The sequence below is a fragment of the Gambusia affinis genome, linkage group LG19 (assembly GCF_019740435.1).
Source record: "Gambusia affinis linkage group LG19, SWU_Gaff_1.0, whole genome shotgun sequence".
Classification (NCBI taxonomy): domain Eukaryota; kingdom Metazoa; phylum Chordata; class Actinopteri; order Cyprinodontiformes; family Poeciliidae; genus Gambusia; species Gambusia affinis.
This window is the reverse complement of record NC_057886.1, coordinates 22,074,156-22,094,991: the sequence shown is the minus strand read 5'-3', so window position 1 is coordinate 22,094,991 and position 20,836 is coordinate 22,074,156. Positions and strand designations below refer to the sequence as shown.

The window sequence follows — 20,836 nt, the reverse complement described above, 5'->3', positions numbered from 1 at the left end:
GATTTTAATCATATATTGGTTGTGTCCTGAAACTGTCACCTCCACCTCCCATTCTTGGACAACCTTATAACAGAGTGAGAATGTTATTTAACGTGTAATGGAGAAATAACACAGCAAGACAATGGAAAACAGTGATGAAGTGTAACAGGTGTGACAAATGAGAATATCACAGAGTGCTACAGTGTAAAAAAAAACGTAACAAAGTGAGACTGTCTTACAATGTGACAAATGAAACAAAGTAAGACTAAAACAGCAAGTGTAACAGAGTGAGACAGAGTAAACGAGTGAAACATTGTGACTGGTGTAACTTAGTGTGACAGAGGATTTTCACAGGTTCAACAAAGTGAAAATATGTAAAAGAGTGAGCGTAAAAAATGAGACAGTGTCACAGATGTAAGAGTCAGAGAGCATAAAAAGTGGAACAAAGTGAAACTGAGTTTTCAGATGTAACATATTGACACTGTAACAGGTGTAAGACTGTAACAGGTGTAACACAGTGAGATAGTGTGGCAGGTGTAGTAATGAGAAACAGTGTCAGAGATTAAAACAGTGTAACAGGAGTAGCAGTGATATGGTGTAAGAGTGATTCTGTTACTGGTGTGAAACACTGAAACAATGAAAGAGTGAAACAGGGTAAAAGTGGAAGAAAATGAAAGAGTCTTACAGGTGCAGTGCAACCGATTGAAACGATGTGAAAGAGTGAGACAAAATGACCTGAACACAGACACAAAGAAGAGACAAGAGTCTGAATTTAGTTTTACCTGTAGGGAGAAAACAGTAGAAACCCTGTTACAGATTTCAGCCTGAGCTCATCTTCAAAAGCATATTTCATAAGATAAGACTACAGGTTTGCAGTTCTTCTGAACAATCAATTCCAAAATGTCCAGTTCATGGTATCCTCCTTTTCACTCCTCAATGAAACTCTGGAGCTTCCAGAGTTTCTGCAAACACTTCAAAACACTTAAAGCACATCATTAAAATGTAAATACAAAAGTAAATGAATGGATGGTAATATAAAATAAAGGTAAAGCAAATAAATGATAATAAAATGTAAAACTTTTCCAACAATCATCCATTTATTTACCTTTGTATTTACATTTTTATGATGTGCTTTAAGTGTTTTGAAGTGTTTGCAGAAACTCTGGAAGCTGCAGAGGAGTGAAAAGGAGGATATCATGAACAGGACATTCCAGTGTTAATTGTTCAGAGGAACTGCAAACCTGTAGTCTTATCTTATGAAATATGCTTTTGAAGATTGTATAAATGAGTTATATTCATGGGAGTGTGCTGCTGTTTTTGCTCCCCCTTCCTTCAGAGCTGCCCACTGTCTGTAACCAGGGTGTTCCTAATTCTAATAAAACCAGGATAAGAAGCTTCAGAGTTCAGGCCAAAATCTGTAACTGGGTTTCTACTGTGTTCTCCCTGCAGGTAAAACTAAATTCAGACTCTTGTCTCTTCTTTGTGTCTGTGTTCAGGTAATTTAGACCTGACAGTAAATGAGTGAAGCATAGTGAGCGTGTAACAGAGTGTGACAGAGTGTGACGGCCTCACAGGTGTAAATCTGTCCCTTATTTTCCTCAGTTTTGTGTTTTTAGAAATGTTTTCTCTTGGCTGCTGGATCTTTTGGAGATTCTTTGGTGTTTTAAAGATCCGAAGGAACTAAAAGTATTTTTCTCCAGTTCAGAAATCTTGAATTTCCAAATTTTACAGAGGACTGAGTAGTGAACAGAAAATATCAGGGTTGACGTGGCGACACTGGATCAAACTCAGATCAAGGTCGTTCAATGTTACTTTTTTCAACTGGGGAGACTGGAAGCATATAATACTGGATAACTGGGTAACATTTTTCACATGGAGCCTCATGGCATGTTTACATAAGTTATTTACAGATGCAGGGAGGCTCCACCCTTATTACTTTTAAAGCAGATCGTAACCTTCCACTTCACAAAGTAGAACCAGCTAAACTACAGAAGTGGCGATCGATGATGATGGTTATGTTAGCTAATTGGATAAACTGGACCAACGGAAGCAGCCGTTCTCAGTTGTCACAGATCTCCACCTTCGGACATGCTGGCCCTGATGGTCAGACTGGGCCCACTAGCTTCTCCTCGAACAGAACCAGGCTGCACACCGTTCAACATCTCCGTGTAGAGCTCCTTGTTGTACGGCTTGTCCTTGCTGAACTCTCCCACGGCGTACCAGTTGGAGAAGAGGTTGAAGTCGTGGGCGACAGAGAACATGGCGGTTCTCCCCGGTTGAGGTCTGAAGGATGTGACAGGTGAAGACAGCCACTGAGCCACACACCGACGTGGTGCCGGATTCAGACGGACGGAGAGTTGGAGGCAGAGGAGACTCACAGTCCCTGCTGAAAAGATAGACCCTCACCAGAGACACATAGATTTTAAAAAGCTGGTGATGATTCTGATCTCCAGTCTACTTGAACCTTTGGTCTGAATCTGCCTTCAGATCATTTTAACACCCAGATTGTTTCTACTCTACTTCTACATCAACCTTCACTCTGTTTCTACTTTCTGTCTTTTAGATCTGTAGCCCAAACTTGAGTCGAAATAATGATATCATGATATCTGTGTTCACACTCACAGGTTGGACAGAAGCTCAGAGTGCAGACAGCTCAGTTACACCAGACACATTTCATCCAACTCATTTTTATTAGTCAGTTGTGATTAAACTCTATCCACATTTTAGCTGATGTTCAAATCTGTAAGAATCTTTTCCAAGTCTTTCTTTTAGTAGTTTTGAGTTTTTAGGAATGTTTTCACTTGGCCGCTGGACCAGTTGGAGATTCTTTGGTGTTTTAAAGATTCAGAGGAACATTCAGAGTTTTTCAATCCGATTTAGAAATGCTGAACTTCCGGGTTTTGTAGACGACTCATCATTGAACAGAAAATGTCGGGGTTGATGTGACGATACTGGGTCAATCTCAGATTAAGTTCATACCATGCTAACCTTTTCAACTGGGAAGAGTGGACAGACATCTTGCAGGGTAACTGGTTTGCTTAGCTTAAGCACAGGATACCTGGAATAAATGCAGCTATTGATGATTATGTTGAGATAGAAGAAGAAGAAGCCTTTACTGGTTAAACTGAAATAGATTAACTGGATTCCAGTGTTGCTCATGCAGGGTAAACTGGATAAACTGGACAGGAGGAAGCAGCCGGTCTCAGTTGTCGCAGAGCTCCACCTTCAGGACGGGCTGGTAGCTGTCGGACATGCAGGCCCTGATGGTCACATGACCCGCTCTGTGGATCAGACTGGGCCCTTTGGCTTTCCCTCGAACAAAACCTCGCTGTGAATCGTAGTACATCTCCTTGTAGAGCGCCTCATCGCAGAGTTTGTCCTTGCTGAAGGCTCCCACGGCGTACCAGTTGGAGTAGATGTTGAAGTCGTAGGGGACGGAGAACATGACGGCCAGCCGGCCGCGGTTCTGCTTGTTCGACCCCTGGAGGATGTCGTAGGTGAAGACGGCCACCGAGCCGCAGGCCGTGTGGGGCGTCTTGACGAAGAGCGCGGTGCCGGATTCAGACGGACGGAGAGTTGGAGGCAGAGGAGACTCACAGTTCCCACTGAAGAGATGGACGCTGAACAGAGGCAGAAAGAGACTCAACAAAAACTGCTGCTGATTCTGACACTCAGTTTCATTTTACCTTCTACATCAACTTTGAGTTTATAAGTTTATTTCAGCTCCAAAGTTACAACTGCAGTCACCAATAATGAAACAAGCAGTTTACGTCACATATTTTCAAATGCCCTCATCAAGCAAGAACACATCAAATACGTGGATCAGGTTTTGACTGAGCGACCAGTCCACCAGGTCATGTCTCCATGGTTACTGTTAACAATAGCTAATCTGTGCCAATTCAGCGACTTTCTTGCTATAGTGAGCAACATTTCAGACAAAAGAAATTGCTGTCATCCAAAATCGGAATCGGCAGGTTACATTTTTTAAAAGATCGGTAATCAGCAGTCAGCCAGAAAATTTAAATCGCGTCACCTTGAGTTTTTAGCAGTGATTTAGAACAAAACACTGGATTTTTTTCTCTATATTTGGTTGTTGGGATCAGAGATGTCTGGAAGATTGATACAACATTTTGGTACTAAGCCATCCAGATATAACTAATAGCAGTAATTTTTTATATGCTTTTATAAGTCATAAAAACATATTATGGAAATATGACCCTGTGTCCTTCTCTTTCTCTCTTTTATCTGCTAACATGCTAATATAGCCGTAACATCTAAGACTGTCACACGTAAACAAAACTGATTAAAACAGACCAGCTTTTATCTTCTCTGCAGAAGATAAGTTGATTTTGTTTCATTTCAAGTGTATTAAGATATTTGCATTGAAACTAGACAAACATACTTGGTAAGATTTTGTGTTTTTGCAGTGCATCCTTAAGGTTTGCTGAGTGGAATCTGCATTTCTTCTGTTTGTATGATTTGTAACATTTGATTGTTGTTTTATTCTGAACCAAATCTCATCATCTCTCAAGGAAAAAAGTTTAACAGTCGAGTTCTGAAGCACCTGGTTGTTTCCACAGAATGGAAAAATGAATTTAGTTCTGATGTGATATCAGCTCCGGGTCCATCAGAGTTCTGATTTCGCTCTCAGGCTTCGGTACCAAACAGCAACTGGACCAGATGAGGCCGGTCCAGGTTATGGATTCTGGTTCTGTATGTGTGTGTGTGTTTATTTTTTAAAAAGACTCACAGCGGCTCGCACAGCGTGAAGCTGGACGTCTTGTTCTGAATCTCCACGCTGCACTGGCGGTGAGTCGGGATGGACATTTCTAGAACCTGTTCAGGGAAACAAACATGGAAATACTGAAGTTAAAGGAAACACACTTGTAGATACAAAGTAAATGCTAAAAACTAACCAATAAGTGAGTCAATATTTTCACTTAAAGAAATGAAAACTGATTTAAAAAAATGCTTATCAGTTACTGTTGCTGGCACAAAGGATTGTGGGATTATTACAACATGTGAAAACAAATGAAGTTATGTTGTACAGTGTAAGTCTTGCAACCCTAAAATAACTCGATACATTTAGTTGAGATGTACATAAAGTGAATAACTTTTACTAGCTTAAAATGGCCTCTACTTCAAATCACCTCTGGTCTGTTGGTGCCTGGGAATTCTGGGTAATATTTGGTGGTAATATATAATGAAAAACAGTAAAGATAACAAGATTGTTTTTGTTGTGTGGATGAACTCTAAAAGACCAGCTCCCCGTACTTAAAAAAAATATTTTCTGAAAAAAAATTAGAACAAATATTTAATACCACATATATTTATGTGACGATACCAAGTTGAATTTTTATTGTTGATTTCACAGATTCAGTTATGTTAAATTTACTCCAGCTTAGAATCTTTTTTCTTTCAGTTCAGAAACGTTGCCATCTTCTCAGTCTGGCAACAACATCCTGTTCCCATCAGCCATCAAAACACGCTTCACAATCTTTCTCAGTTAAACGATCATAAGAACCATTTTTATGTCCTGAGAAAATCCCACTTGTTGCAGCTCAGAAATTAACAAATTATGCAACAGAGACCACAGACTTTAGATCCGAGGTTCTGGGTCTATTCTTGAAGAACTCTGCAGATAACTGAACTTCCATGATGAATTTGGACTCAGACCTGGAATCACCGACCAGAACCAAGGAGAATTATGTTAACAGAAGTTACTCACTTGTTTGGAGCTCCTGAGGAACAACAGCTGTATGCAGGGTTCTGTGTCTGAGCGCTGGGCCCGGATTCTGGTCGGCTATGGGGGTGTGAGGCGCGGTTTCCTCAGGAAATCTGAGTCTTAAAGAGACACTGAGACAGAATCAACGGTGGCAAACAGGCCAGACTTTAACCCCTTAACTGCCGCCCCAAAGACACCTGCATGCCAGGAGGATGTTATCCTTACTGTATGTTATTAGGCTGCTTTGAACTGCTGCATGTTTGCATCACAATGAAGTGCATGTGTGTGTGCGTGTGTGTGTGTGCGTGTGCGTGTGTGTGTGTGTGTGTGTGTGTGTGTGTGTGTGTGTGTGTGTGTGTGTGTGTGTGTGTGTGTGTGTGTGTGTGTGTGTGTGTGTGTGTGTGTGTGTGTGTGTGTGTGTGTGTGTGTGTGTGTGTGTGTGTGTGTGTGTGTGTGTGTGTGGGTGTGTGTGTGTCTTTCTGTCCTAAATTCCGGGTTTGGTAAGATGTGATGTTAGCTGTTATGATCTGTTTTTGTTATTTGCCACTTTTTCATTCCCCAACACATTCTGAACTGTTCATCAACTTTATGAACTGTTCATTAACAGAATGTTCAATTGTCTGAACATTTATTAACTATTTATTAACATGAATAAATACTTAATATATGGAATGTTCATTAACATGAACGTTCTGAACTTTTTATCAACATATTAACATTCTGAATTGCTCCTAAACTTCTGAACATTCTGAAATGTTCGTCCACATCTGGATTTCCTGAACTGTTCGTTCAAATTTGAACATAGAGAACTGTTTATGAACATCTGAACTGTTCCTCGGCACATGGATTTTTTTAATTGTTCATCAACATCTGAACTTTAAGAACTGTTCATGAATGTTTTCACATTCTGAACTGTTTGTGAATGTTCTGGACTGTTAATGAACATCTGAACATTTGAACATTCCTCCTGTTCCTTGGTTCTGTTCTGACGTGGATAAATTCTGTGTTGGTGTTTTCAGATTTCATTACTTTGGTCAGAATTGTCCCGTGTGTCAGTGGACCTTGGTCACCATGGAAACACCCACAGGGCTGTGGTTTTGGAGATCCCCTGATTCAGAGCTCCAGCTTTCACAGGCCGACCTTTGATTTTAAACCATGATGCTCCTGTTAGAACAAAGAATTGGTTGCCCGACTGGTTTCAAGCTTTTGGTTTTCATGTCACTTTCTAGGTTTGGTTCCTTTCGTTTTCTAGTTCGCGAGAAAGTCATATTCTTCCACAGACTGAATGGAGCCACAGAAACCTGAAGAGAACCATGAAACCAACATGTCTGAATCTGGGATTTGATGGATTAACAATTTTTATGGATTTAATTTGGTAATGAACCTGAGAGAGAGAGAAGACAGACGAAAAGCTAATTTTTACTGTGAAAAAAGCATAAGAACTTGTTTCTTCTCACTGATTTATGTGTTTTGAGCCTCTTAACACTCCAGAACTGAGTCAGAATCCATGATGACATGAAAACCAGCTCCTTCTGGTCGCCCTGACTCACTTTGCTCAATTAAAGGAAGTGAAATTGTCATGTTGCAATGCTGCAGCAGCTGCAGGAAGGAAACCTGCAAGCAGAAAAGAAAAAGTAAAAAAGGGGTGAAACTCCCTTGAGAATAATGAAATGAAAAGCATTGTTTTATGCAACTCACCAGAATTTATATAGAATTCAGCAGAACTGATTGAGTCACCTTTACGGAACAGATTTGAGATTTTTGTGGTTAAAACTAGAAAATCAAAAACAAAAACCACTCAGAGTGAAACAGCTGCTGGCATAAAGGGACTGAACATTTGTCCTCATTAAATATGTCATACCTGCCTGTTGTCCAATCAAACGTCACACTTTTACCCCCTGGCAGCATCAGCTTCTCTGTGGGGAATCCCAATGCAAAACAACAGACAATTCCTCAATATATGTAAAGAAATATTAACTTTTAGAATGTTTTTTCTTACTTTTATTCATTATTCAATGATTTTTATATTTGGTTAGCATAAATGTTGCCTCATGCCTTCTGGTTTTAGTTCACCAGGATTTCTTAAGTTTTGACAGAAACTTTTCCATTTTTCAGTGCTAGCAGCTTCATAAATCTGACTGGCAGCCAATCAGAAACATAATCATGTAAAATCACAGTTTAGCAAACTATGTTTAATGTATTATAACAGTATCTGTATATATGTAAAATTTATACTAAAGTGTAACATCACAATATGATCATTATTCCTCATTTTAATTTATGTACGATAATAAAATTATTACTTCATTCTACAAATATTATGACATCATTTTCTTAATATTTTACTTTATTCTTATATTATCATGATTTTATTCTCATATTTGTAAGACTTTTTGTCATATGACTTTTTTTATCAAAAAAGTTTTTTATTATATTTTATATGACAAACTTTTTGTCATACATAACATTATTCTTATAGTATTATTAGCTATTTTGGTAATAGTGACTTTATTCTTGTATTATTATGACTTACTCTCATATGACTCCATTCTCATAATATTGTGGATTTATTTTCATATAACGTTTTTCTTGCGATATGTAATATTTAATGACTTTTTTTGGCAATATCATGACTTTATTCTCATAATTAACATTTTTTTCTAAACTTGCCCCTAGTAATCCATTGCAAAAAAAAGAAAAAAAAGATTAAATTTTATGATAATAAAGTTAAAAATCAATGATTAAGAAATTTATATTTTATTGTATTTTAGTGATTTTTTAAAAATATATCCTGAACTGGGACCATAATTTCTCATGGCTTTGAAAAATCTTTTTTTTTTCTATGTTGGTAATTGTTTTGCAGTCAGAAAAGAGAGGAAACAGCGCCCTCTGATGGTCAGAACACAAAACAGACAGAACCACCCGAGAGCTTTCTGGTAATAAACTTTTATTTCTGTTATTTACACTCAGACAAATATTAATTACCTACTTACAGATGGAATAATAATGTTTCTCTATAACTTGCTTTGATGAGTAAAACAGAAAAATAAGCATCTCCATAGCAACAGAGAAGGGGCGTGGCTTCATCTAGTCACATGCCTGGACGTAGTTTTCAGGAAAGAAGCCCTGCCGGCCATTACAGACGCCCTCACACCAGCCGTCGTCATGGCGACGCAACACGTAAATGATGTCCCCCTCAGTTAGAGGGAGGTCGTCAGGCTTGGAGGCCTCATAAGCATACAGCGCCACCACTAGGACAAAAACAGGAAGTGTATCATAAGTAACATCTCACTCTAACAGTGCAGCAACATGGTGGGGCGGGTAGTGGCACCTTTCTCCAGGTAGTCTGGGGGAGCATTGATGTCATAGTCCACTGGAGGAGGAAGGGGGGGCATGATGTCATCAAATTCTCCAATATCATCCAATGGAAGAGGAGGGGGCGGGGCTAAGATCTGAAGATCTGTGAGAGTACAGGAACCATCAACAGAGCAGCGCTATGCTACATGTCTGTGTGTGTAGTACATCTGTACTACACACTCAGATATGAGTAGCACTGCCACAGATTGCTCTTCTATAGTGAGCTGTGCTACATCTACAGCAGCACCACCACTACTGGTTCCTTACCCAGGTGTTCAAGACGAGCAGGTAAGCAGAGCCGAGGGGAGGCGGAGGAAGAGCGAGAGAGCAGGGGGAAGGGGGAAGAGGAAGAGGAGGACGAAGAGGCGATGGGCTTCGGAGGGGCATGAGGGGGAGGATAGGAAGGAGGAGGGGGAATCCTGACTGACAGAGAGAGAGAAGCCGAGTCAGTTCAGAGAACCAGGAGCCAACATCTGGCCTGAAACCGCCATGAACTGTTCATATGGATATTCTGATCTGTTCACCAACATCTGAACATTCTGAACTGTTCATTCAGATCTGAACCTTAGGAACTGTTCATTAACATGTCAATTATTCATCCACATCTGAACTTTATGAACTGTTCATCACCTTTGAACATCATTCAGAACTGTTCATAGACATCTGAATGTTTTAAACTGTTCACTAATAATTAACCACACTGAACTGTTCATTAGCATCTGAACATTCTGAACTGTTCATTAGCATCTGAACATTCTGAACTCTTCACCGACATCTGAAGTTTTAATCAGTATCTGGACCATTCATAAACATCTGAATATCCATGGTTAAGATGTGACATGGGTCACATGATGGGCATTTTCCTAAAATGTCCTCCAACTTCGGCCACTCCAGGAATATAACCCAACACCGTTGAGAACTACAACTGAATTATTTAACTGAAGATCTTAAAACTAATCACCGATCCATCGTCAGCCTCTCCTGAGTTTTTATTGGACGACAGTAGCTTACATGACTGGACTGCAGGCAAGAAGAGAGAGCGAGTGTAGCGGCAGCGAGAGGCGGGGCCCGAGCGGACCCTCAGAGAGACAGAGCGAGTGGTCGGAGGCGAGCGCCGGCGGCGACTCCTCCGAGATGTGAGGGTCACTGAAATACACCACAGAAGAAGTAAAAACTGCAAATAAGCAGCAAAGAAGAAGCAGAAAGTGAAACAACTGAGGATTGTCGAGTTGGGGGTTCGATTCCCCACTTTGGGAACTTTGCTGATTGTCTTTCCCCGACTTCCTGTCTGGTTACTGCTTAAAAAGGACACAATTTAAAAAAAATTTAAACAACAAAAAAATGGTATTACCGTCTCCTTCCTGGGGAGGTGGAGGTGGTGGGGGCGGGGCCAGAAAATGTGAGCCATCATTGGATAATGGTGGGAAGCCATTATTATCAGAGGGAGGGGGAGGGGAAGGAGGCGGCAGGCTGTTCTCCTCCACCACTGAGGAAAGATAATAGAGATGATGTCATTGTGATGTCACACACCGACTTTTTTTTTGTTTAATCCACAAAGACAAAAATCAGCTCAGATCAGATGAAGACGCTCAGTTGTTTCATAAAACCATAACTAAATTAATAAAATCAGGATTAGGATAATTTATTTTTAATAATTACTTGACAGTAATATTAGCATTCATTTCTTGTAATATTGGAACGAGTACAGCTCTAAACTCTGATTATTTTGAAATTTTAATAATTTGAAAAAAACAATATTTTAAACCTGCAGGGGGCATCAAAGTACAGAATACATAAAACACCAACGTGAATTAAAGTAAAATCAGTAATAATAATAGTAGTAAGTAGTAAGTGTTGAATTGTTAGAGTGAGCCACTGGTTGCTATGGTAACTGATGGAGAGCCCAAAGCGCCACTCTTTTGTCAGAAACACAAAGACTTTAGGCCTCACACTGAAATCTGTAAAGGCCTCTAATTACTGTCAGAGCAGAGAAATTAGTTTGTATATTTGAGAAAAAATTTTTTTTATCCCTTTCTGAAGCTAATTATTTAGTTTGAGGTCTAATGTTTAGCTTGCTAACTAAATATTTATCTCAGTGTAAAATATTTAGTTTCTAAACAAAAGATTTAGTTTTGAGATAACCATTTACAGTGCAACTCAAATATTTAGATAGCTAATTAAATATTTAATTTTATAATATGACATTTAAAAAATACCAACATGGTGGAAACATTATTTTACCTAAAACCTATAACAGGAATGGAGAAATGGCCGGAAGAAAAAAAACAAAACAATTATGACGTCTGATCAAAAAAAAAAAAAAAAAAAATACAACAGAGATCCCTATTGTGTTTATTTGACTAATATGGCTTGTTTTTATATTTAAATTTTGGCTTTGATGATTCAGTTTGTTTTCATCACCTGTTTCTAAGGTGAGCGGCGCGATTGGAGGAGGAGCAGGAGCGCTGTGATTGATCACAACCCCAGAAGAAGAAGGAGGAGGAGGAGGAGGTGGTGGAGGAGGAGGAGCACTTTGATTGATCACAACTCCTGAGGGGCCAGGAGGCGGAGGAGGAGGCGGAGGAGCCGTTGGAGCCACCATCAGTCCTGAGGAATCAGGAGGCGGAGGAGGAGGGGGCAGGCCGGAGATGACGTCCCCACTCTGAGGCAACGCCTCGTCAGGGAGAGGAGGAGGAAGTGGAGCTTCATCCAGCAAACTGGTGAGGATGTCACAGTCAGGTGGAGCCTGGCCAATGGGGGGGATGGTGGGCGGAGCTACAGGTTTCCCAAAGCTGGACCTGAGAGGAAGAATAATGTTGATTAAATAAGTGAGTCAGATGAAAATGATAACTGATTGGTTAATTGTTTAATAGCTACCAGAAGGAAACTGACATCAGGGAAGACTACATTTGGGATTAATACCTTCCTAAAAGAATAGCATGATTAGGTTTTATTTATTTATTTTGTCTAATGTGATTTTATCTATAAAATCACCGTCTCCTTTTTGGCAAAAAAAAAAAAAAAAGTTGACTTGGGGCCAGGAAGGTGATGAAATGTAACTTGTGGAATACCTCAAAGATCACTGATTGGTTCATACTTGTTTCTTTATATTAATGGAGATTTTGCTCTAATAAGTCAATAAAAATTTTTTGTTTTTATTGATTTTCTTCATCCCAACATCCCAAATTATAGGTGTCTACTACATGTCTAAAACTAATGAACCTCAAATAAACTTTAAGTTTCAAACCCAAAAAATGCAAATTTTAGCTGAAGATCTTAAAAATATGAGGGGAAATAAAATAAATCTCTCTCTTACATGCTAAAATTAAATTTCAGTCTTAGACCTAAAGATGGATAAAATGGTTGTTAATTACTCAGAAGGCATTTTTTTAATTATAATATTTGTAGGCCATTTTATTTTATATTATCTGACTGCAATTTCTGTGAGAAAGTTATCCTATAAAATGTAATTATTTGAAACTAATAAAAAAAGATTGCAATTATCTTTATATTTGAAGAAAAATCAGCATTATCACCAAAAAATAAGACTTTATTTTTCTCAATAGTCAGTATGATTTATGGTAATTATTTATTTATTTTTTTACATACCAAAGGAGTTTTACTTGTATTGAAATGAAAAATTAAAAGAAACAATTTTCTCAACCCAGCACACCTGATCAGCCTGAGACATGAATTTGGCTCTTACCCTCCAGCAGGGGGAGCCACTGGGCACTGAACTGGCTCAGGAGCTTTATTGGACCTGAAACAGACGCACATGAAACCGCAGTCAGACTTCCTGTGTGAGTCTTTGCTGCAAAAACAAGAAACTGCTGAGTACAGAAGCTCAGCAGAGAAGAAGCAGACCTGATGGAGGCTCCATGTTTCCGGATCGTTCCCGTTTTCTCCGGCTGTTTCCCAGAGACCTGCAGGGACGAGGGGGTGCAAACACAGAGCAGGGTGAACATGAATGGAGCCCTCAGCTTTCATCAGCTCTAATTAGTCTCTCCAAACATTTTCCCACGGCCAACAAAGAGCCTCAGCTCAGGGTGTGTGTGTGTGTGTGTGTGTGTGTGTGTGTGTGTGTGTGTGTCTGCCTGTTTCGGTGAGGTCCAGCGGGACATTCAGACCCCGTGGACATCACAGGGACAGACACTGTGTAGAGGTGGATGTTGGTGCTAACAGGGCTGTCTGTGTGTGTTTTCTACTAAATTAATCAGTGTTAGTTAAAGTCTAGGTTGGTGTCCTCACAAAGCAGGGGGTTTATTGAGTCCTCATGAAGATACACAACCGTGCATATGTGTGTGTTTGTGTGTGTGTGTGTATGCGTGTGTGTGTACGTGTGTGTGTGCGTGTGTGTGGGGGGAATTTTAGTTAAGAGCTTTGTCTTTTTTTGTTGTGAACTGCAGAGAAAACTGATCCATCTTAAAACTCAGCATCTCACAACTTATAACAACATTTTACCAATGTTACAAGAGAAATAGTCAGTCAGCAGAACTAGTACTATTTCATCAATATTAAGGAATTATTGCCTTTAAAAAGCCAGAATATCTTTCTGGAAATATGTTTTGTGCAATAAGATTGTTGTCCAGTCTTATTGCACAAAATTCAAGTCCAATAAGATTTTTGGAAGCTATAAAGAATTGATAACATGTTTTATTTTAGCAGTGTCACCCCCGCAATCCAATATAGAAGCTTAGATTTCAATTTTGATCTTAACTGTTAAACTGTGTTCTAAAAATAATTTGAGTTTTAAAATATTTTGTAATGTCTTCTTTTGCTGGACTCTTGCTTCTCTGATTAAAATTGAGAAACCTTGTTTCTCGATTTGCTTTTGTTTTTAAAAATCTGGCAGCTTTAATGGATGAGGGTGGCCTAGAACTAGGCAAAGCAAAGTTTTTAGGTTAAGGTAAATAGCTCAAAAATTGTAGCAGAACAATGGTGCAGTGACAATGCCACTCCTGAATGGTTGGTTTCAACTTTTTGGAACTGAACTGAAACGGAAAGAAAAGCCACCAAAGGTCCTGGGTCAGGTCTTTCAGTCAATCTCCTTGAGAAAATATTGTTCACCTGATATAAATTTTTCTTGGTTTTTTTGTAAAAACTGGTTTTACTCAGGTCTACTGGAAGAAAACTGACTGGTGGATCTTTACTGAGATATTTAAGCTGTATCAGTTTTGCTGCTGCATTGTTTTGACACTGTTTGTTAATTTTTAAAATAAAACAGAAACATTTGTACAGAGAACTAGTGTCACTTGAAGTCTGGAAAGGAAACTTTTTTGCAGCATTAATTCTGCTTCTGTGCAGAAGAGACTTCCTGTTAGTTTGCTGTTTGCAACTAACGATGCTTCACTTCTGCTTTCAGCTGCTTCTTTTTGGGTGTAAATGTTGCTTTGTGTATCTTTTAATAACCAGAATGCTGATTCCCATCAACCAGACTAAATTGGACTAACCCTCTTGCCCTATAGTTATTTATCTAAGACAATAAGATTTAAGCTAACCTCCTCTAAAAGAGCTGCCCTAGGTCAAACAAAAACATTAAACTGTGAAGGAGAGTGCTACCTTAATGCCATGGCCGATCTCATCCAGCTGCTGGTAGTTGATTGATCGGCGGCTGTATGATGGCCGGGTCTGCGTGCCAGTTGGAGGGATGATCTTATGGTTGCGAGGAACTCGTCTGACTGCTGTGAAGGCACCTATTTCCCTCCGTGCAACTTTCTCTTTATGCATTTCTATGGTCTGTGGAAAAGCAATTAGAGACTGTGAGAATATCCTGAACTACAACCATAACTCGAGAGGGTCAGTCTTAACTCTGGAGAGGAGCTACTTCTGGTACTATTGAACTTTCCCTTCAAAGTTTGACTAATTGTAGACACGAATTTGAAAAGCTGAAGTGATAAAACTTCATCAGGAAGTTTAGTCTGACCTTCGTTTTAAGGAAGCAGTCACAACAAAAGAGGTCATAGCAAAAGATACCTTCCCTCCGAGAAGCTGATACATTGTCAGAAAATTAATGAAAACCCATTTGTCCATCCCAGTCAAGATCATGGAGGATCGCGGAGGTTAACGGTCCTGAAAGGAACCCAGACTTGCCAAGGTTTTCCCAGGTTAGAAGGGGAGTAGTCCCTCCTGAGAGTCTCCACTTGGGTCTTCTCATTGCCTCCTGCAATGCCTCCTTGATGCAGGGCTTCATCCCATGTGAGGTGTCAGTTGTTAAATTTGCCTCATGGTAAGGGTGGGAGGTTCAGACTAACAGCCACTCACTGAATTAGACCACAGGAACATTGATACCAAGACGAGAGTAAGCTAACCAGGGTAGCTACCTTGAAACTTGTCTGTTGGGCAACTTTGTGACCTAACCTCAGAGTTAAGCCTCAGCTTATGGCAAAGGTTATGCATCATGATTTTCCTAACATGAAGTAATGACAGAAGGGCAGTACATTTTTCAGATTTTTCTTTAAAAAGGTCATAAAGAAAGAAGTTAGAAAAGAGTGACGATATTGTAACCAGCCAGGAAGATATTTTGCTAAGAGTCTGAACAAGAGACTAACTTTCAGTTTAAGATAAACATTTATCAGAAAGATCCAGCTGGGTGTTGTATACCAAAATCTCAGGACAACAAAAAGAAAATGATCAGATTTATGTGAACGTCTGAGAAGAAAACATCTTCAGAGGGTTTTTTTCCATTCACTGCTCTTCTTTCCAAAGCACCCCCTGATGTTTAACACCGTCATTCACAGAATGGTTCTGGTCTGGATCATGGATGCTTCTGGACAGCTCCTTAAATCACAGCAGAGCTCTGAGCAGATCAGAAAACAATAAGGAAGCAGCAAACAGAGGCTCCATTCATCCATCCATTCAGACCCTGGTCGCTCCGGCTGTCCCTGTAAACAGCCTCATGACTGGGAGGACCCTGAACCTCATTCCAACCTCAATCAGTCCAACCGGAGGGACAGAATCCGTCTACTGATGCACTTAGTGAGAACATTTCACAATAACATATAATAAATTTTCAAAATGCACTTAGTGAGAACATTTCACAATAACATATAATAAATTTTCAAAATGTCTAATTTGTAAGAATATCTCTAAATATGTTTAATTTGCGGGTCCACACCTTTTATAAACTAAACAAAATAACTCCATGATAAAATATTCTATCAATACCCTGAGACTGTTAAAAAATATAATGTGTTTTAATTGAGAGGTTTCTACTCACCTGACCAATCAGATTTATGGAGGACTCCATCTTGCGAAGCTGATTGGTCTGAGCATCTAGCAGACTCAGGACGCTGTTAGCCAGAGTGCTGATCTGATACGCAACACTGGCTAATGATTGGGTGGTAAAGTTTTTAGTTTCCTCCAAAGCCTTCTTGCTGTTTTCACCTGACTGTTAGAAACACCAGAGAAATATTGGTCTAACTCAGCCCAAACACTAAAAACAAAGTGAAAAGTTAGCTCAACTTAGAACAATGACAAAAAACAAACAGTGAGCTTAGCTTTGCTCAAAGATTGAAAGGAAAGCTTAAGACAAAGACTGAAAACTAAAAAACAATTAGCCTACATTAAAACAAAGACTGAAAACAAAGAAAACAGTTAGTCTAGCTTGACACAAAGACTGAAAATAAAAGTGTTGGTTTGTTTGTCAATGCTCAAAACTAAGATACAAATTAGCTTGGCTTAGCACACAGAAAGAACACACAATGGCATTTAAAAAGATGTGAGAACCAAAAAACCCAGAAAATAAACCATACAACCAAATAAAAACCCAATAATAAACTGAACTCTGGGCAGAATTACTTGAGACATTTATAATGAAAGATAATGGCACTATAAACAAACTGAAATGATTCTATAAACAATCGAGTGATAATAAAAATATGCTAAATTTGTAACCGAATGTGATTGTAATTTAAGATAGAGGGAAAAAATAATAAAATAAAAGTTTATATGATATCAAGAACTGGGATCTAAAGGTATTATTTAGAATTATTCTTCAGTTTGGTTCCAAAATGTTTTGGAATTATGATCATTAAGCAAAATTATCACAATGCAATTTGCAATGTTTGAAAGCTCAGGAAAATCTGCTCTAATAGCACATATTTGTAGTCTTCAGAGCCTCTAACACAATTTCTAACCAAAGACCAGCTGTACAGAGAGGTTATGACCAGTTGGTTTCAGCAGCCGGTATTTAGATGTTCTGGAGCTTTAATGGTGGCAGTAACGGTACCAACCTGGGTGTAGGTGTTGTAGCAGTAATCGGCCACGTTGAGCAGGTTTTGATAGTTTTCCTGCAGAGCTTTCCTGGCGCTTGGAGCTTCCTCCAGAATCTTCGTCACCTCGTCCTTATAGTTTTGGTCCTTCATGATCCCAGAATCGATAGTCCACAGAAATCAGCTGGTTTGATCTGCAGGGAGACAGAGACAGGCTGAACCCACTCAGAACCACAGCTCAATGGGTGCAGGAAAACTGGACTTTGTTCTGAACCATCAGCTGGTGGGAACCAGCAGAACCAGCTGATTGTTAGACAGCCTCTGTTACCAGTGTTGGTTAGATCTGTTTCTGTTTGAGGAACACTAGCTGCTGATTTGACCACATTCAGGAACTACTTCACCCAGAAGTCTATCTGAGAGCTGAGTCTGTCGTCTATATGCGGCAACACTCTGCCACCTCATTTACTTCATTCCAAGACTTATTTTAGCTCTTCAAAAGGTTGATCTGAGTTTAAAACCGGGTTATTTAGAGTTCTTACACAAATACAAGTAACTTTCCAGCAGAATCAGTTAAATTTGTCAGAAATAATCTCATCTGCCGTCACTGTTTCTAACTCAACATACAATTATCTTGAAAGAGTCCAACAGAACCAGAAGGGGGTTGTGGATCTTTGCCAGATCTTCTGTTTCATTCCAACAGTTATTTTTGAAGCTGTAATTGATCAGAGACTCACCAGAAGCCAGAGAGAAACAGAGTGATGAAGAGATGAAGGTCCTCCTGTTTCTGACAAACTTCACTCTGCAGCTCCAAGTTTCCTCTACTGCTGCAGCCAGAGATCCTCTCTGTTAGACAGACCACTCACTCCTCACAGCAACCAGAAAGACCCAAAGCACCAAGTATGAGCTTGCAGAAATCGGTCAGAGTGAGTGCTCCTCCGTGCGTTTTTAGCGCTCGGTGTGAACCTGCTCCGTTTGAACCACTTCCTGTTCCTCATCAACTCAAAGAAACAAATTGAGTCATCAGAAGCATCAGGGAGACTTTCTTTTCGTTCACTTCCTCTAATCACCCTCAGATATTTAAAGCCTCCTTTAAAAAACCTACACATTCCTAAAAGATGGTCCTCGTCAGATGACGGAGGTATAACCCCTTCAGATACATGTAGTCTCATTAGACTGAAGACCAGAATCGCTCTAAAAGAAACCAGAACTTCCCTAAAAGATACCTGAAATGCAAATCCTTTTGAGAAACACCTTCTCCCAAATTACCTGAAACATTCTGAGTTACCTGAACCAAATTGGAGAGATACCCAACACCCCTGAGAGATAGCTGAATCCTCCTCAAATCTACCAAAACCCCTTCAGAAAAACCTCTCCCTGACTCAGAGGGCCCTCAGAGATACCTGAACTCCTCAAAGAGATACCCTGAATCTCAATCAGATACCTGAACCACTGAGATTTACCCAAAGGCCTCTCAGAGGCACCTTCACCTGATTAGCTACTCTTATGTCCTAAGCAACATCAGAATCACTTTGGTTACCCAACTGCCTTCAGAGTTTCCAGACACTCAACTCTCTCAGCTGTAGGGAGAGCCTAGAGTTAAACTGAAGCTGCTTTAATCACTGAGGGATACCAAACACCAGAAGCGACTGCTGCAGTGCCCCCTACTGGCCTACTCTGCATGGTTGAAGAAATATTCAGAAGAACCTCTGTGAAAAATCCAAAAAACGGGATTTTAAAATGAGAAGTTTATTAGAAACATTCAAGGAGAAACTGTGAGATAACATCTGGAGTTCTTGGTGTTTAATAAAGAGATACATTTTCTTAACCTAAATGAACCAACAGCAGGATCACACCACAGAGTTAATACTGGACGGAGATTGCTCTGTGCCGCCTGGAGTGATGCTCCATCACGTGTTTCCAGGAGCTACAGGGTTCCATGGTTGTTTCCGTGGAGCTCCGTCTCTGTCCTTCTTGTCCAGAGGCTTCAGGTGAGAGGTCAGAACCAGACCTCTGACAGAAAAAAAAAACACGTCATTAACCTGGAAACACCAAAAATGTATAAATTATTACAGCTTGGAAGATCCAGGAGACATCACCGAACATCCTGGTGTTACTTTCATAGAGGAGCTACCTGGAACTCATCCAATAAACATTTGGGAAATTATCCTGCTTATGACTGTAAAACATCCTGGACAACATGGAACTTTCTCATATATTCCCATAAAGCATTCCAAGGAGCCCTCAATAGAAATGTAAATGTTTTTCTTACATCCTGGAGTATTTTAGATTTAAATAAATGTCATGTTATATCATGGGATGTTTTAAAGTCTCTTGAAGTTCCCTGAACTCTGAACTCTTGGAAAAGATTTAGGAAGTGATTCCAGGAATACTTCCAGGGATCCATCAAGCTTTCAGGAGAATAAACTGACCCATGAATCTTTAAGAAATCAGAAACTCTTCATATTCCTGCTGATATCCCGCCTCAGACCCTCCTGGATCTTCTCTGCCAGACCTAAACCTTCCTGATGATCCACCTGAACTGATCGTAATCCACTCCCTGGCTCACGGCCCTCAGCTTCGCTTGGTTTTCCCGCTGGTATTTGCTTTCAGACTCAACCGCAGCCTTGAGCTCCTTCTCCAACGCAGAAAAATCAATGATGTCGTTCTGTGACATCACTGCACCTGGACGAACAGGAGCTCCATTAGTTCAGGCAGAAACTAATGCGAAAACACAAGAAAGTTCAGCGGATGGATGACCACATTTCACGCTTTAAAGCATTTAATTTCTGTAAATATAAGAGGAATTAACAATTAAATAAAAATTACACTAGTGTTTATTATTTTATCTATTACAGTGAAGTTCATGCATAACTGAAAAGATCAATTACCTGTTATTAAATCAACACTTATCCAATTTTACGTCAGGAAGTCATAATGTAGAACAGAATGGAAATATAGTAACAATATAGTATTATATTCACAGCTCATATATACTGTAATTGCTTGTTAATCTGTTATGTACAATTATATCTAATGAATTATATCTATTATTATTTCAGTGGCAAGAAAAAACATGATTTCACCTGATAATTTTTTCAAGCTTTATATTTTGTTATAACAATTTTCTTAATCAATATTTACAGACGTGAAAGAAGAAGTGAATCAATTCGGACTGAAAAATGAAAACTTACCTTGAAAAACGCACTAAAGAGAAGAGAGACGTACGTCGGCTAAACTCCCAACTTAAAGAGGATGCTAGTACGCATGTGCAAGCTAAAAATTATGTATCAGGGTTTAGCTGATCTGACCAGAACTGGGTCGAATCAGTACCTGTCGGTTCACAGAAGTGGAACGATTGAATAACAGATTTAGAAGTTATGAAATACTTTCTCTGAAACAGAGCAGTGAACTAATCCTGGAGCAGTTCCTCCGTGTTCAGTTGAGTTTCAGCTCGGAATCAACAAAACGTCTCCATGGCGACGCTTGTTTTCTACTGCTGTGGTCTTTGCTGCCATCTGGTGGTTGAAAAGAACTACAACACAGAGAACTGGCGGGAAAACCCTGA

General features: G+C 39.6%; 3 protein-coding genes across 4 annotated transcripts; all 3 read right to left on the bottom strand.

The window, feature by feature from the left end:
* Positions 1–2,650: 2,650 nt before the first annotated feature.
* Positions 2,651–5,862, bottom strand: LOC122821860 (DELTA-sagatoxin-Srs1a-like). The gene is made up of 3 exons (XM_044100144.1): positions 5,708–5,862; positions 4,730–4,815; positions 2,651–3,599 (listed from the first exon to the last, which is right to left on the bottom strand). The coding sequence occupies exons 2-3, from the start codon at positions 4,804–4,806 to the stop codon at positions 3,182–3,184; spliced, it is 495 nt and encodes a 164-aa protein (XP_043956079.1). The 5' UTR covers positions 4,807–4,815; positions 5,708–5,862; the 3' UTR covers positions 2,651–3,181.
* Positions 5,863–8,634: 2,772 nt separating this feature from the next.
* Positions 8,635–18,924, bottom strand: abi3a (ABI family, member 3a). 2 transcript variants are annotated; one of them, XM_044100140.1, is made up of 12 exons: positions 18,006–18,924; positions 17,293–17,465; positions 16,278–16,448; positions 14,621–14,797; positions 12,926–12,984; positions 12,768–12,821; positions 11,483–11,859; positions 10,413–10,547; positions 10,073–10,207; positions 9,329–9,484; positions 9,036–9,164; positions 8,635–8,955 (listed from the first exon to the last, which is right to left on the bottom strand). In XM_044100140.1, exons 2-12 carry the CDS (start codon positions 17,422–17,424, stop codon positions 8,792–8,794), a joined length of 1,689 nt encoding a protein of 562 aa, XP_043956075.1. In that variant the 5' UTR covers positions 17,425–17,465; positions 18,006–18,924; the 3' UTR covers positions 8,635–8,791. The 2 variants fall into 2 exon arrangements, with proteins under 2 accessions (XP_043956075.1, XP_043956076.1); XM_044100141.1 differs by lacking the exons at positions 9,329–9,484; positions 10,073–10,207.
* A 132-nt stretch (positions 18,925–19,056) lies between these two features.
* Positions 19,057–20,743, bottom strand: ccdc103 (coiled-coil domain containing 103). Its single transcript, XM_044100143.1, has 3 exons — positions 20,463–20,743; positions 19,806–19,953; positions 19,057–19,281 (listed from the first exon to the last, which is right to left on the bottom strand). The coding sequence occupies exons 2-3, from the start codon at positions 19,943–19,945 to the stop codon at positions 19,179–19,181; spliced, it is 243 nt and encodes an 80-aa protein (XP_043956078.1). The 5' UTR covers positions 19,946–19,953; positions 20,463–20,743; the 3' UTR covers positions 19,057–19,178.
* Between the last annotated feature and the right edge of the window lie 93 nt (positions 20,744–20,836).

Coding starts and splice junctions, on each gene's coding strand:
- abi3a (XM_044100140.1), bottom strand. CDS start 17,424: ATGAAGGACCAAAACTATAAGGACGAGGTGACGAAGATTCTGGAGGAA. Junction 12,985..14,620: donor AGATCGGCCATGGCATTAAG/GTAGCACTCTCC, acceptor TCGTCCCTGCAG/GTCTCTGGGAAACAGCCGGA. Junction 9,485..10,072: donor CTTGCCTGCAGTCCAGTCAT/GTAAGCTACTGT, acceptor TCTCTCTGTCAG/TCAGGATTCCCCCTCCTCCT.
- ccdc103 (XM_044100143.1), bottom strand. CDS start 19,945: ATGTCACAGAACGACATCATTGATTTTTCTGCGTTGGAGAAGGAGCTC. Junction 19,282..19,805: donor GTGGATTACGATCAGTTCAG/GTGGATCATCAG, acceptor TTTTTCTGTCAG/AGGTCTGGTTCTGACCTCTC.
- LOC122821860 (XM_044100144.1), bottom strand. CDS start 4,806: ATGTCCATCCCGACTCACCGCCAGTGCAGCGTGGAGATTCAGAACAAG. Junction 3,600..4,729: donor TTCACGCTGTGCGAGCCGCT/GTGAGTCTTTTT, acceptor GCCTCTGTTCAG/CGTCCATCTCTTCAGTGGGA.